At 39.6% G+C, this 16,619-nt stretch overlaps 1 protein-coding gene across 1 annotated transcript in view; it reads right to left on the bottom strand.

The window, feature by feature from the left end:
• LOC130265393 (oncostatin-M-specific receptor subunit beta-like) overlaps positions 1-16,619 on the bottom strand; it is a 37,490-nt gene that overhangs the window by 6,754 nt on the left and 14,117 nt on the right. The window contains exons 8-14 of the mRNA XM_056514460.1: positions 15,380-15,590; positions 13,164-13,322; positions 12,005-12,127; positions 11,282-11,434; positions 8,485-8,628; positions 4,873-4,969; positions 2,819-2,882 (exon numbers count right to left, since the gene is read on the bottom strand). Coding sequence (XP_056370435.1) covers positions 2,819-2,882; positions 4,873-4,969; positions 8,485-8,628; positions 11,282-11,434; positions 12,005-12,127; positions 13,164-13,322; positions 15,380-15,590 — 951 coding nt within the window. The remainder of the gene's footprint in view (positions 1-2,818; positions 2,883-4,872; positions 4,970-8,484; positions 8,629-11,281; positions 11,435-12,004; positions 12,128-13,163; positions 13,323-15,379; positions 15,591-16,619) is intronic.

The following is a 16,619-nucleotide window of genomic DNA, read 5'->3' as shown; positions in this document are numbered from 1 at the left end:
ATGGAGTGCAGCGTCAGTCAGTTCACAGGTGACACCAGGCTGTGTGGGTTATTGATGTGCTGGAGGGCAGGAAGGCTCTGCAGAGGGATCTGCACAGGCTGGATCATGGCTGAGGCCAGTGGTGTGAGGTTCAACATGGCCCAGTGCTGGGTCCTGCCCTTGGGTCACAACAACCCCAGGCAGTGCCACAGGCTGGGACAGAGTGGCTGAAAGGACCTGGGGGTGCTGGTGCCAGCAGCTGAACATGAGCCAGGGTGTGCCCAGGGGGCCAAGAAGGCCAATGGCATCCTGGCCTGGATCAGCAATGGTGTGGGCAGCAGGAGCAGGGCAGGGATTGTCCCCCTGTCCTGGGCACTGCTGAGGCCACACCTCGAGTGCTGTGTCCAGCTCTGGGCCCTGAGTGCAAGAAAGGCACTGAGGGGCTGGAGTGAGTGCAGAGAAGGGCAGTGGAGCTGGGGCAGGGTCTGGAGCACCAGGGCTGTGAGGAGCAGCTGAGGGGCTGGGGGTGTTTATCCTGCAGAAAAGGAGGCTCAGGGGTGACCTTATAGCTCTCTACACCTGCCTGAAGGAAGGGTGTGGCCAGGTGGGAGTTTGTCTCTTTGCCCAGGTAACAAGTGACAGGATGAGAGGAAGTGGCCTCAAGTTGTATCAGGAAAGGTTTAGATTGGATATTAGAAAAGATTTCTTCTGTAAAAGGGTGGTCAGGCTGTACAGGGATGTGGTGGATTCACCACTCCTGGAAGTGTTGGGAAAAAGTCTACACATCACCTGGACATATGGATTAGTGGTGAATACAGTGATGCTGGTTAATTGTTAGAATTGATCATAGAGGTCTTTTCTAAACATAGCAGTGCTATGATTCTGTCTGAAAGATGCAATAGGTGAAGAAGAAGCATTTTCGAAGAATCTTGCCTATATGTGAGGAACAGGAGACTGATTTGGGTGACTGACTGACATTTTAGTTCTCCATAGTTAATTTTCCAGGTCTCTGTAATGAGAGTGTCTCCAGTTCCTCCTGCTGCTCTGTACCATGTGTTATTGACTTCTAGTTTGTTAAGTAATTCCCTGTCTGCACAATAAGTCATCTTGCCACCTTTTTGGATTATTTCTGTGTTTTTATCAAGAGTTGCTAAGTTGGTCAACTAAACCAGTGCAATTCAGGCTCGGAACAACTAGAAATTGAATGAATGTACTGAATATAGCAATAGAGCAAGATTTGCTCCCTGCCCTGTTTTGCTGTGCCTATTTGGGGAATACCTTTCTCCACAGTTCATTAATTGTTCAGAATACCAAATTGCTTCTAGGCAATATGTCTGGTAAACTGTTATTGTACTGTGTCCTGACATAGTGCATTTTCTGCTTTCTCCCAAGCCATTATCTGGTATCTGGTATTTCTATGTCTGACATGTTACCAGCATTACAGTATTCTCTACTAGGCATGGTTAATACAGACTTCATTCTCTTTGACAGTTGTTTTGCTTCTTCAGGAAAAGTTAAAGGCATTTTAAATTCATATATTTTGCTTTTAAGCATTTTATGTCAAAACCTACTTGTCTTTTCTCTAGCATGCAGTCTCAGTGGATTTCACTTGCAATTCTTCATTGCAAATGAAGAACCTGATGACTAGCTCTGAATTCATCACTTCTTTATCTACATTTAGTTGGAAGAAATTAAGAAAACAAGTGAGGAAGTCCTGGAATTTGAAAATCCATACTTCCTCTGTTGCAGGAAGCAATGCTGATGGTCTTCTGAAATGTTGTTTCTGATTACTTCACTCTGTATCCTAGTTCTGGACAGTGTCTGGCTTGTAGATACCTATTAACCTATGCCCAAAATTTGATGAGATAGAAGCCTGCTTGTTAAAGCTCATGAGATAAACTACTGTATTGTCAAGTGCCAAATTAAGTCCAAGTCTTCCAGAAAAAAGGGATTTATAAAGGAAAGCAGTACTAATTCCTGGTACAAAAACACAATCACAATCATAGGTGATCTGAAACTTAAGAGAAAAACTTAGATGTTCTAAAAGAAGGACTTTTAGTATCAGATGTCACCAAAATTGCAGCACTGAAAGGGGGAAGGCAAGAAGGCAAAGATACAATTAAGTCCACTAATAGACAAAAGTGGATAATGTGGTCTCCAACAGCTGCTTCTAAAAGCTGTATTTTTTCCTACCAGCTAATTTCCCTCCTTCTTTAGTGCTGAAATTCAGGTATTCTTACCAAACATCTGGGAAAGCTGTGGGTAAGAAGTGAGCACGCTGCTGAACCGTGGTGCCTTTTGAGTAGTAGGGGATCCTCAGACAGCTACCAGCTGCCAGTCAGAGCCCCTGGATTGCTTTGGAGGCAAGCAGGGACCAAGGAGTGAGGGGCAGGCTTCAGAAAATACCATGTTACATGGCCTAAGTCATAATACTTCTCTGGAGGCCACAACTCACTGCTTTGTATTTTTAACAACTTGTACTTTATAATCAGTTTGAATTGGTGAAAACTGACTGGACGTAAAACCTGAATTTCCGTATTTAGACTCCATCTACCCCCATTCAGCTTTGATTTGTTCTTTTAAGAGCCTGCCTTTAAAAATGCTCTACAATGTACTCAAAAAAAGTCCGAGACTTATTACATTTAAAAGAGTAAACAACCTATGGCTAAATAACAAACACCCCACCCCCCATCCTATATTTTGAATATTACTCTGGCTTCCAAGCAGTTGATATTAGACATTTTCTAGAGTGAAGTGTGAAAGGACAGATAACTAGTATTATAGATTAATCAAAGATCTCCCAGATCTGTATTTTTCATGCTGTCAGAAGAGTACTTGCCATATCTTGGAGTGCGCTGCTGTTTTTTGGGCTTGGTACACTGGACCAGTAGGATATTTTCAGCCTGTAAAGAAGTATTTTATATTTAATGTCAGGTTAAATGACTCATATTTCCTATGCATTTAAATTAATTACTGTTCATATATAGTATATTAACATTTTTGTAACCATCAAAAAAAGTGTTCTACAGAGCCATTTAAGCATAATATTAATTAAAAGCTGAAGACCAAACTTGGTAGTCTACACTAAAATGCTGAGTTAATGATGATTAGCATCTTTGTTTAGTGACAAAGGAGCTGTGAAAATGCTGGCAATATTGTCTCTTTCCATAAATTTAATCTATATATCTAATTTGCTATCATTTGAACAAAACCTCCATCTTCCTTGAGGGCTTTGGGACATATAGGGTGAAGTTGGTTTCAGTTCATATTTGGTCCTGGGCTTGTGTTTAAAAGTTTCCTTTTCCCTGAAAACTAAGAGCAATATTGTGTTGCATTCAGCCCATGTGGAATGGCTTTGGTACTCTGGAAGGAGCTCTAAGGAGACAACACAACTCCTACTCTTTCCTGATTGAGTTTGGCTCATTCTGGGAGCTATTACATACAGTGTCTCACCTTCATTAAAAAAAAGCCTCAACAAAGCTGTAAGAGAGGCTGAGAGTTTAAGTAGGCCATACCTCTGCCTTAGTGTTGGCTTCAGTATTTTTCAGTGTTGAAACTAAATCTAGACTTCATTAGCTTTAGGGTACTTGGCCTCTGCTTAGGCTGTGGTTGGAGGTAGACTGTGGTTGTAAAGTTAGCAGATCTCTTGCTGATTCTCTGAAGATGGGTGTTTGGCTGGCTGCTGAGTCCTTTCTTAAAAATCAAGAAGATGATTGAGATGAGGGCATCACTGGGACTCTCTATCTCAGTTCAAAGTGCTCAATATTACTACAAATGTACAAATTTAAGCACTGTTTTGTAGTACTACAATGGGTTCTTGTGTACTGCCTGGCTGTTTTGTGTTTTGGTTTTTTGGGTGTTTTTTCCTGTTCTTTCCTATTGGGCCCAGACAATGAAGTGTGGCCCTATGTTGAACAAAATGAAGTTTGCTCTAGATCAAAACTTCTGTAGGTCTCAGAAGTTCCCAGCAAAACTGCTGTGTCAAACACAGTGCAACCTAAAATACAATCTGAAAAGGTAAGAGCACGGGAGGCTTCATGTGGAGTCTGTTTCCCAGTGGCAGGGGCAGGAGTTCAGGCTAAAGCAGGCTATGCCATGCTGTGTGGCTTTCAAGCCACAGGTTGTGCCATCTGTCCTTTAGCAGCTGTGCTTCCAGCTTCTGAGGCTGGTACTTTGTATAAAGGAGAAAAGGGGAGGATAGCATTCTAGGGCACCAAACTGTAACATGAGTGGTCCAATGCAATTAAGTTTTTCAGAAAATTAATATTAGAACCCATTGCTATGCAAACCTTTTAGTTATAGTGTATGCCCCTAGTACTGGACCTCATTTTATTATGTGGGGGTGAATACTTTATTAGTGCAGAAAACAATTTCTCTTAAAATAAGAGGACCTCTGCCAGATCTTATAGGCACCCTTGTTATTCTCTCTTGTTCCTGCTCATTCATATATTTCTCTTTCTCATTATCTGCATTATGTGCATATATGCAAAGTATGATTATATGCATACTTTATACATTTAATATCCAAATGTGTTTGCAAGAAATATCTTGGATAAACATAATCAAATGCATGCTTTAGCTATATATGTATAGCATATTTCCACATGAGGTAAATGGTCCCAGCTCTTTCTAAGCGTGTTTGTGACAGGAGGTAGTCAGATAAAGGAATAAAAAGCTAAAGAGTATAGATTTTTTACAAATTTGTTTTACCATTTTAATCAGCTTATAGTGGCTCGAAATTGCTCTCACTATGAGATTAGTGTGGTAGCTTCTGTCTCGTGTGTTTTTTGAGCTGTATTGCCTTTAATGACAAAAAAGGCTCAGTGCTATGAAACTCAGAGCTAAGCAAAACAAGAGTGCTGCTAACAACTCCAGCCAATATTCTGTTCTTACCTTTTAATCACCAAAGAACAAATGAGGGGTGCAAAAATCAGAATGAATATTGTGCTGAAACAAAGACCAGTCACAAATCCTTCAAGTTCTCCTTTATCTGATGGAAAACAGAAAGCTTGAATCAGATTTATAGTGTTAAGTACAGAAAGACCTTACTAACTTCATGAGAGAAATATTTCAAACAAAAGTCAAAGCCAACTTTACACACATTCTGGAATTTAAATAAAATCTAGTTAAAACGAAACCTGGTATTCTCAGGAGAGTATGAGCTTTTCAGACATATTTTTAAGATATCTAAGTATCATAGAGTCACAGAATGGTTGGGATTGGAAGATATCTCTGGAGATCATCTATTCTAATCCCCTGCTAAAGCAGATTCATCTAAAGTGGGTGACACAGGATTGCATCCTGACAGGTTTTGAGTACCTCTAGGGAAGAAGAATCCCCAGCCTCTCTGGGCAATCAGTTCCTGTACTCTGTCACCCTCACAGTAAATAAGTTCTTCATCATGTTCAGGTGGAAATTCCTGTGTTTCAGTTTATGCTCATTGAGCTGTATCACTGGGCACCACAGAAGAGTCTGGCCCCATCCTCCTGACCTTTGCCTTTAGGGTATTTGTATACATTGACAAGATCTCCTTTCTGTTGCCTCTTCTCCATAATAAAAGGGCCCAGCTCTCTCAGCCTTCCCTCATCAGTAAGATGCTCCAGTTCCCTAAACACCTTTGCCATCCTCCACTGGACCCACCCCAGGAGCTCCATGTCCCTCCTGTCCTGAGGAGCCCAGAACTGGACACAGCACTCCAGGTGAGGCCTCACAGAGCTGAGTGCAGGGGCAGGATCACCTCCCTTCACCTGCTGGCAATGCTCCTCCCAATGTCTCCCAGGATCCCATTGGATTTCTTGGCCACCAGGACACGCTGCTGGCTCATGGGCAGCTTGTTGTCCAGCAGGACCCCCAGGTCCTTCTCTGCAGAGCTGCTCCCCAGCAGGTCAGCCCCAGGCTGTGCAGGTGCCTGGGCTTGTTCCTCCCCAGGTGCAGGACCCTGCTCTTGCCTTTGCTGAATATCACAGGGTTCTTCTCTGCCCATCTCTCCAACCTGTCCAGTGGTTTTTTCAACCTATGCTGTTACTTGAACTCCAGCTTGTTTAACAGTTCAGGACCCTAATGCACGTCTGACTTACTAGAAACTATCTAAGTGAAAGTGGATTTTAATCTATTTCAGGATTTACTAGTAGTGTTTGGGGGTTCTTTTTGGTTGGTTGGTTGGTTTTGGTTTTTATTATCTGGGGCTTTTGGGCATTTGGGGTGGTTTTTTGTTTTTTGTTTGTTTGATTGCTTTTTTGGTTTTCGAGGGATTTTGTTTGTTTTGCGTTTTTGTTTGGTTGGATTTTGTTTAGTTTTAGGGATTTTTTGGGAGGTCATGCCTGGTCCTGATAGAAATAACACTATTTGTATATTTAATTGGTGTCCATGGTTTACCTTTTATGATCATTAAGACCATTACATCTGAAATCAGCCATTTTTCAATCCTTGATGCAAACCTCTATGTCCTATTGCCTCTTAATACTTGTTCAAGATAATTTCTATCAATATCCCACCTACCTAAAGAGCAGGAAGTTTTTGAGAGGTTAATGAAGATTGATAAAATGCTCAGGCTCATGCCTTAAGTTTCAGCTTTCATATTTTTTAGATTCTGTACTGTCTTAGTGTGTGACTCTGAACATAAGGTGTTAGCAAGTTCTCTTCACAGGTTACTTAGACAAAACAATCCTTTTCCAGCCTGAGAACCAAGGATGCCATTGCAGCTTCTGACCCAAAAAAGTGTAAACAACAGCCAATTGAGGAGAGCAAACTGAGAGGATGGGACTTCATAACCTGAAGCTGTAATTGGACAATTGACCCAATATGAAAATGGACCAAAACTTATAAAAGTGTGAAAACTTGTGACTTGGAGTCCATCTTGTGTCCATCTTGTGTCCATCTTTGCTGTAGCCACAGCCAGGTTCTTGTACTGCCCAAAGTGTGTCCTTTGAAGGCCTTTTAGGAAATACTTGCTTTATTCCTTTAACATTGTCTAGCCTCTGTTCCAGGCAGCCTTTTTAGGCATCAAGCTTAACACAGGAACCAAAACTGACTGTGATGTTGAGTGAGTCAGTGTAGAGGTCTTCTTTATAGATGGAGACATCAGAAGCTCAAAAATAGTGCCAGTAGAATGTGGTCAGTTCTTGATTGTGTCACTGATATTGACCAACCATATTTGCTAAAAAAGCCACTTGCTTTTTCTTCTCCTACTCATCCCTCAACATTTTTTTCCTCTTTTTTTTTTTCCTCTTTTTAACTAAACAGCTACCTAATATTAAAAACTAATTTGGAAAGCTGCAAGTTGCTTTCTTGTTGAAATTTATTTTTTATAGCAAAGAAACCTCAGATTCTTCAAATGGATTAAATAACCTGTGAAATATTTGGGGAGAGCAAAACCAGTGAATGTAATGTTTAAATTCAATGAAATTACTTGAATTTTTTTAAATGTTGTATTAATCTCACTCTGCATTTTTGTTACTTTACTGAAAAATTGAATGCTGTCCAAATATGTATTTGGTAGGATGAATGAAATAGAGCTTTTGAAGAAAAGCTCCAGGGAAACACTTTAATATTTTGTGTTGACAGGAGAAAGTTTTCAGTGGGGGGAGGAGGGGTGCAAATGCTGTTGATTACAGAAAGATTTTGTGTTTCTTTTTTTTTTAACTCTGCTTTACACTTTGAATATTTAGTGTATGATTTTATACCGCCCTCACTTAATACAAAAAAGCTGGGAGAAACCATTTGCACACTTCTGTCTCTGAACATAACAGGTTACTGATACCATCTTAGCAGGTTCTGTTCTTTTTCTATTTAGAAATCTTCATTAAGGGAAGCTGTGGTCAAACAAAAAAAAGTCTGTTGCAGTGTTAGTTTTAGTTTGACTGAAGGAGTGTTAAAAGTGTTTGAAAGACTAAGTTTAGCCAACCCTATATGATTTTAACATTTTTAGACTTTTTAAAATGTAACTGTATTGGTCATAGCCTAACCAGGAACTTCTGAGAAAACCAAACTTTTGCCAGTGACCTAAAGGACCTGGTACTTAAAAAATGCTTAAATTATCAGAAGGCCAAAGATACTTTGATTAGTACTCCCCTACAATAGGAGCAATTGAAAATTTTTAATCTTTATTTTTGCAGTTAGTGGCTCAGGAAGGCAATTTTACATGATTGCTCAGGATTTTGCCAACAGCAGATGATTGAACATTACTAGTCACAGTCAGAAATTCCAGCTGCTGAAATCTAGACAGTAATTGTCAATAAATAAAGATATGTGTACATAGTTAGTACAAAAAGGTCAGAAAAGGTTTCAGAGATGAAGAATCCTAGCTAAGTCTTCCCTATATCCTAGGTAATGAAGTACAAGCAGAGTTGTTCTGTGACACAAAGTTTACCTCTTGCAGAGGAACAATTTTTTGTGTTTGCTCTCAATAACTGAGGATTGAATAATAAATCTTGTGAGTGAGCATAGAGAGAGTGTAAAGCAAGGGTTCATGCTGGGTAATGCAGATGTATAGAGGTTCCACAGTACCATATTTTGGAGTTCTGAAAGGTTGTGAAGGAGTCAGAGGTCCTTCCCCAGCATTAGTGAATCCTGAAATCTGCACACGATAGGTGGTCTTCTCCTTCAGTCCGGTGAGATGGTAACTTGTGGTAGAAGAGTTGAGAGTAACAGCTGAAACACAAGAGGTTTTAGCAGGAGATGATTAGATGAACTCTAATGGCTGAGCATGTATCAGCATAACTGACTGGGGAAAAGACAAAATTTCAGTGCCCCGATCCTCATCTGGAGGAAACCAAACTGTGCAGATGTTCTTTGGATGGGTACAAGATTTCTCCAAAATATTTCTGCACATTTTAAACCCAGAGGTTAAAAGCATGACTTTTAACACAGCAAGGCTGTACTGGGTTTGTATGGCTAAGTTTTGGTAGCAGGGGTGCTACAGGGGTGACTTCTATGAGAAGCTGCTGGAAGCTTCCAGTGCCCAACAGATCCAATCCCAGCTGACCCCAGTATGGATGTTCTGCTGGCCAAGGTTGAGCCAATTAGAAATTGTGCTAATGCCTCTGTGATAACAGATTTAAGAAGGAAAAAAACATGTAATTGCAGCCAGAGGAGAGCAGAGTGAGAATATGTGAGAAGAGCAGCTGTGCAGACACAAAGGTCAACGCGAAGGAGGGACAGGAGGTGCTCCAGACATCAGAGCTGAGGTTCCCATGGTGAGGCAGCTGTGCCTCTGCAGCCCCTGGAGGAACGTGGGGATGCAGAGATCCACCTGCAGCTCCTGGAGGAGACCCAGGCCAGAGCAGGGGGATGGGTGAGGGGAGGCTGTGAATTCATGGGAGGCCCATGCTGGAGCAGGGTCCTGGTAGGACTTATGATCATGTGGGGGATCTCAGCTGGAACAGGCTGTGCCTGAAGGACTTAATCCTGTAGGATGTGAACACTGTGGATGCTGGAGCATTTAGTGAAGAGCTGTAGCCCATGGGATGGACTCATGCTGGAGAAGCTCATGGATAACTGTCTCCCATGGGAGGCAACCCACACTGGAGTGGGAGAGGGATTCCTCTAGCTGAGCAATGGCAGAAACAATCAGTGAGGAGCTGCTGCAGCTCCCAGTCTGTGTCTCCCTGTGCTGCTGCTGGGGAAGAGCTGGAGCCCGGGAAGGAGGGAGTGCTGGAGAAAGATGTTTTAAAGGTTTATTTTACTTATCATAATCCTACTCTGAATTTCATCAGCAATTAATTCCATTAATTTCCCCAAATCGAGTCTTTTTTGCCCATATGGTAATCTGTGATCTCTGCTAGTCCTTATCTCAACCCCTGAATGTTTTGTTATATTTTCCCTCCCCTCTCCACTTGCAGAGGAGGGAATAGGGTAGCTCTGGCATCCAGCCGGGGTCAGACCATCACAAGTGGTGAATACAGAAGGCTGTGTATACTTCATGAGATGAAAATATGTCCAACATGCTGAACAGTTGTTTCTATATTGACTGTTACCCCCAGTTAACATTAGGACTAGCCCTTATCACATACTTGACTCTTACTCCAGTTGTCAGTAGTTTTTAGCTTTACTTATGCCAGTGCTATTACTCATCATTCAGTACAGAAACAGGGCTGTGCTTTCTGCTTCACCTGCTTTGTGGGGCTTTCAGCACAGCCTTTCTTTTCTGATGGTGCAGTGACTTTTCCCTTGGCCAGAATAATGTACAAACAGTGATATTGTAAGGATGCCTTTAATGGGGCAGAAATTACTTTTTAAGTTTGTCATGGTGGATTTAAGATCTTCACAGAGGTGGATGTGATGCTGTAGCCTTCCTTCCCCCAAATTCTCCAATAAAATTATACCTCCTGCCTGGAGAAAACTGGCAATTGGCTGCCATGCCACCGCTGTATTGACTGGTTAAGGCAGTACAAAAAATAAAGAAATTAGTTTCAGCCCTGTTGTTCCCATTCTGCCTCCTTTTGTGATGTCAGATGGTATTTGAAGTGGAATAGAATCTCCAGGAGACTTTTTATGGTTCTCTAAAGGCATAGGTCAACCTATATTATAGAACTCATGGCTTTGTCAGCTCTTAGGTGATATTTTCTTCCCAAGCATGTGTTCAATTTTATTTGAAAGTCAGTACATACAAAGTTATTGTATTATAACTTATGGCAAAGAGACTTTCCACTCTAGACCAGAAATAAAACGTTTATCCAAAGAATATGGGGATTTTTTAAAATAGAAAATTCAAGTGGTTTGAATTCAAAACCATTAATTTATTCCAATGTGTAGAAGTTTCATCATTTATAGTTTGCTAAGGCTGGAAAAAACCTTTAAGGTTATCCAAGCTTAGACATAAAAACTACCGATTTAAGAAAATGCTTCCAAACTTTTAATTTATAATGTCTTTGGAAACAGGTAAGAAATACAAACTGCTAATTTTGTATTGAGTTGAAAAATGAAATATAGAATGTCTTACATCTTATAGAAAGGCTCAGACTCAAGCTTGGATGAGATGCAATGAAACATAAAATTTGTTGTTGTGACTGAAATTGTAATATTGAAAATGTATGTCTTCCTTTAAGTGTTCCTAGAGAATTCTGATGTAGTTTTAGAAATGTAATTTTTAAGGAAATAGCAATATTTAATTTGAGATAATATCTAGAAAATTCTAAGTGCTCGTGGGAGCATCTAGAGCATTAAAAGTCTAACCAGAAGCTGACCTTTGAGAGGAAGCACTCAATTTGCACAGAAATCATACATAACTCAGTAGCCTTGATGGTCTGAATACAGCTTTTCTTTTGTGACTCAGAGCTGCTTTATTCTGGCAATGGTGACTTACCTGGAGACTTTTTCATTGATGAATCTGTGTAACTGATCCTGTATCCCTGGAGAAAGCCCAAACGGTCTTCTGCAGCTATTTCAGTCCACATCACAAGTGCAGAATGCTTTGTGATATTCAGAACTGTCACATTAGCAGGACCAGTCCTAGGAACTTAAAAAACCAGATATTTGAGCTCTGCATCAGTATCTGTACAATATACATACAAGACTGAAACCCAGCTCATGTGAGAGTTCATGTGAGATTCTAAATGCTATAAATACAAGGTAAAAGGTGCAAGAGAAAGGAAAAATCCCATAAAGATCCTTCACCTTAAAAAATAAAACGTTACCAAAGGAGGCATAAATTGTGATTGTCTCATTATGAATATTTTACTCCAATGACAACAGCCATACTCACTTCAACTTGCAATATAAGACTCTATGCAATGGGGATTGGAAAACCTGATTTAATTTAAATTTGAGCCACATGAGCCTGAGAACATCTTTCTGTTATTTTTGGTAATGTCACAGCTAATAAAAATATTTTTGTGGACTTGTCAGTAAGGAATAGCACTCAGGTCATTCACTGCTGGGACATAGCTGCTAAGAATAAAGGCAATGCTAACTGGAGAAAGCTGTTCAGTCACCTGGAAAATAAATTTTGTGTAGTCTTCCTTTTATTGCTGCAAATAGGAAACAAGAAGAAATGTAGAGGGTGAGGTTATACAAAGGGAAGGAATACCTCCTTCAACGGAGTAAAAGTGGGTCACTCCAAAAGTCTTTTCATGTCTTACAAAACTTTCACATTGACACACATCAGATGCATGTACCATTATTTTATACAACTTATATGGCTGAAAATTGCCTGGAAAACAAATAAAGGTATGTCAAGGTTTACTGAAAAGTTATAAATTATAAAGAAGAGGAAAGACAACAGCTTTATAGATATTCTGTATAGTTCTTGCTTTCTGAGACTCATAACACAACGTAAGTGTATAGTGTTTTACACTGAGTACAAAATATGTACCTCCTTCTTCAATGTCTCTAGATGTTTGATGCAAACTATTTCAAAGCCAGAATGAGACATAACATGGATTTTCTTGTAAAAGATAAAATATATGGTTATAATCTCCCAATGGGAGGCTTTAGCTGCTGAAGAAGAAATTGGGAACTAACATGGCTGTGGTTATCTTATTTCAGGGATAGGTTTTTCCCGCTCAGCTAAAATATATAAACCCAAGAAAAAACCTAGATATAATGTGGTCCTAGAGATGTTGCAGAAGGACCAAGGTAAACAGTGCACTCTCCAGAAGACTTTGTTGAACTCTGAAGCTAAGTGGTCTCTATTGTAAAAACCAGTGATGAATGGCCTTTGCAAGAGTCAGCTGCATGATTTTAATCAACATTTTCAATGTCTGTTCAATTAAGAAATCCCTGACTGAAGCCCATCATGTCTAGCATGGTAGGCAGAATACTGGAGTTAAGAACTTAGGCTTTGACAAGTATAGACATTGGTATAAAATATAAATTAATCTAATGGGGGTTGTAACAGAGCAGTTTATATTGAAAGATAAGCTTACCTAGGTAGGAGATGAAAGGTTTTTTAAAGCCAGTAATGTGTAGGTCTCCCTGGAATGTGGGCAAGGGGAAACATTGTACCAATAATTTAGCTGCGTTTCTTGCCCAACAGTATCCAGAAGAACCCTAATGAAAACTCTACTTTTTATTTGCCTTTTGTGTTGCTAAGAATTAGATGATGACTCAGTATTGAACAAATATTAAGAGCTGTACTTATCTGGATGGATCTTCAGTTCGCCCTTAAAAATAGAACAAAAATCCTACTCTGCCCAACCAAAAATAACCAAGGCTGCCTCCATAGGAGGTGTGGTGGTCTCTGTTACCTAATGTGAAATTTCCAGTAGTCGTAGTTATGATTTTCATGTGCATATCCTCTTTACCAGTTCCCCAGTCAACCACAAAACATTTTGGATTGTATTCTGGAGTCCATGTGACAACTGCATTCGTTCCCTGGCTTTTGACATGGATTTGACCAGGCAAGTCTGTGAACAAATATACAATCAGAGGTCAATAAACAGGAAAGCAGTTTTCTCCCCTGTTGTTCTTTCTTTCACTCTTTTCCTCTGTTTTTTTAAAGATTACTCATTATAATAGCAAATAGCTTACTCATCATAGTAAGGTTTACACTAGTATTTCAATAGAGAAAACTTAGCATTTACTACTTTGCAGTGGAGCCTGGGGGCTACAGTGTTGAAGACTGTAGAGACTGTTCAAGACTTCTCCTGATTTCTGATTGTTTGAAATTAAGTGGCTGTTCCAAGCCTCAGGAAGAAGAAGTCTGGTGTTGCTAAATAACCTCCTGTGAGGTTATAGTAGCTGCTATACACACAGTAACTCTGAGATAGTTCTTGCCAGAGAAGGGGCTAATGATAGATCATATCTAGATGATTTCATATTTCATGTATTTTGAATTTTCTGAAAGGATCTTGAAGATTTTGACATTTTGAAAGACAGACTATCAAACTAGGAAAGACCTTCTGGCTGACACTACAGAGGGAAAAGGGCAACCTGCCATTTTGAGGTAAGAAGTGGACCTTGTGAGAGACATCAACACTCTTCATTTTATCCCTGTCTTGAATACAACAAGAAAGGCACATTAATTCTGAAGGAGCTCTGGTTTTCTGAGGGGGCTGGGGCTGTCTGTTTAGCCTGGAGAAGAGGAGGCTCAAGGGAGACCTCATCACTCTCCACAGCTACCAGAAAGGAGGATGTAACTGGGTGGGAGTCAGTCTCTTCTCCCAAGCAATGAGCCATAGGACAAGAGACACAGTCTTAAGCTGAGCCAGGGAACGTTTAGGCTCAACATTAGAAGGAATTTCTTCACAGAAAGAGAGATTGGGCCTTGGAATGGGCTGTACAGGGAGGTGGTGGAGTCACTGTCCCTGGAGATGTTTAAGAAATAGTGGATGTGTCACTTTAGTGCCATGGCCTCGTTGACAGAGGACTCTTAGGTCATAAGTTGGACTCGATGATTTCAGAGATCTTTTCCAAACTAGTTGATTCTGTGATTCTGTAAAGAAAATTACTGTACTAGCTGAGAAAAAGCTGTGTATGCTGAGAAAGGATTTAACTTAAGAATGCACCTAATGCAAGTATCTTCTCAGTCGTTCATGATAGATGCAGAGAAGCAGAAGTACAATCAAATGGAAACAGGAATCTGGAGGGAGCCAGGAAATACAGGCTCAGAGGCTCAGGAGACAACTAATTGTCAGTCAAAAGATGGTTTGAAGTGGTAGGATATACTACATCAGAAGAGAGTTAAGGGACTGAAATGTAAGGGCAAAATCAAGTTGTTACCTCTTTGCAAGGAAAAGGACAACACCATGAGGGAAGTGTTAGAAAATTCTTGATAAGCAATCATTTGCAGCTATCTGTAGATCAACCAGAGTACTCGCACACTTCTTTATTGTAAATGCTATGGCTTAATTTAAAAAATATTACTTTGTAAGAGAGGTTCTTATTATATTGCAATAAATACACCTCAAGACTATAAGACTTGAAAGTATCTTATAAGGAAGACATTATACAATAAGCTTTAATCTTTAAATTAAAAGACTGCCTATTTGGGTCTCAGAAAAGCTTACATCTTTATTAGAATGTGACATGTACATCCTATCTATTCCTTTTCTAGTGCCAGTTAGAGCAATATGCAATAAAGGACAGTAGCAGATCTCTTAATAGTTGTTTAGCTCAAGAACTTAGACTTGCACATAGTTCTGTGAACTTTTTTTAAACCACTGGTGTCAATTGATATTGAGGACAGTCCTTAAAGCATTCTCCTAAGTAGGTCCGGCATGTGGTACTTTCTCTAGCTTGGCAAAGAAAGAAATGCTAAAACGAATACTAAATTGCTAGCCTGTTAACTTCTACTGAAGTATCTTCTTAAGAAACAATTCTGACTCCTAGTATGAAAAGAAATTAGCCTAATGAAAATTCAAAAGAATGCTTTCACCTATCACAAAGTCTGTCAAAAAGTAGCCTTAGAGATTAGTCATAAAACTTCCCCTCCATTATGGTAAATAGATGATAAGGCAAGTACCTGTTGCAGAGAATTCTGGGACAAGGTAGATGGCTCGTGGAGATTCTCCTGCTTCGTTATAGGCAGAAATATTAAGTCTGTAGTAAGCCATGGAGAGATTAACAAGAATTTTTCTGTCCTTGAGAGAGATGTGATTTGGTGGGTGGCTGCAGCTATTGGGTATTCGTTCCACATTAACAAAATATCCAAGAATGTTCTCACTTTGTGCTACCTAGCAGGAGGAAAATCATTATTATTCTATAAAAGCTGCTATGTCCCATGCAGAAAATCAAGAGGAATTTAACTGTATAAACAAAATGTAGCCCCTAATGATGGGGATAAAATCATACTGTTTTGACTAGGTCATTAGAAATCAATGAAGCAAAGCACTTCCTTAAGATTAAGAGCATGATGAATTGAGAGGCTTTAAGTACAGGATTAAGAATTTTGCTTAATTGAGATCTTAGTTATGTGTATGCAATTAGTAATAGCAATGAAGCAGCTGTCACGTTCTGTACATTTCAGTAGAACATATCCCTCATTATCAGGAACTTGAAAGTTAATGAGAGGCATTTAATTGAAATTTATGCCTCTGGGTATCCTCATCTACTAGGGCTTGGTTAGGTATGTAGTCTCTTTAAAGAGAAATGCTAGTAATTACGCTACAAATTTGAAACATATTAAATATCCATTGGTAGAAATTTTTCATGGGGGTTCACTCATTATTTTACTGTACTAATCTTAATAAGAGATTGGAAAATTAGTGCACAGAAATGGAAATTACTGCAATATAGACAGAAACTTAATACATGGAGGCCTGTGAATTCTTCAAGGATTATTTCTGATATTAAGATTTTCTGTTATTTCTGGCACAAAATTAATACTCTGTAGATACCATGGAGCTGTGATGCTGGGTTATCTTAATTAAATAATTGGATACATTTGGAGTAAAGGAAGGCATTTCATATAGACAGGAAGACATTTAATAATTTAAAAGGCAGAGACATATATCTTGAGAGGAATTTCAGGTGAAGCTAGAAGCTCTTAAAATGAAAACATGCTTTTCCCTGGAAAAGAAAGGAAGTTTTAGTAATTTTTCAAGATTATAAATTGACGTAATTTTTCCTTGTTAGTTTCTAGCACCTAGATCATTAGCATATACTTACAATTAATTCTGCAGCAAGTATACAATATCCAATGCCTTTCACAAATCAGGTATAGACTCAATAAAATGAGAAAGTCTGTTTTTCCCTGCAATGCA

Source organism: Oenanthe melanoleuca, chromosome Z (genome assembly GCF_029582105.1).
Source record: "Oenanthe melanoleuca isolate GR-GAL-2019-014 chromosome Z, OMel1.0, whole genome shotgun sequence".
Lineage (NCBI taxonomy): Eukaryota > Metazoa > Chordata > Aves > Passeriformes > Muscicapidae > Oenanthe > Oenanthe melanoleuca.
Note: the sequence above shows the minus strand (reverse complement) of the source record. Positions and strands in the feature narration are given on the sequence as shown.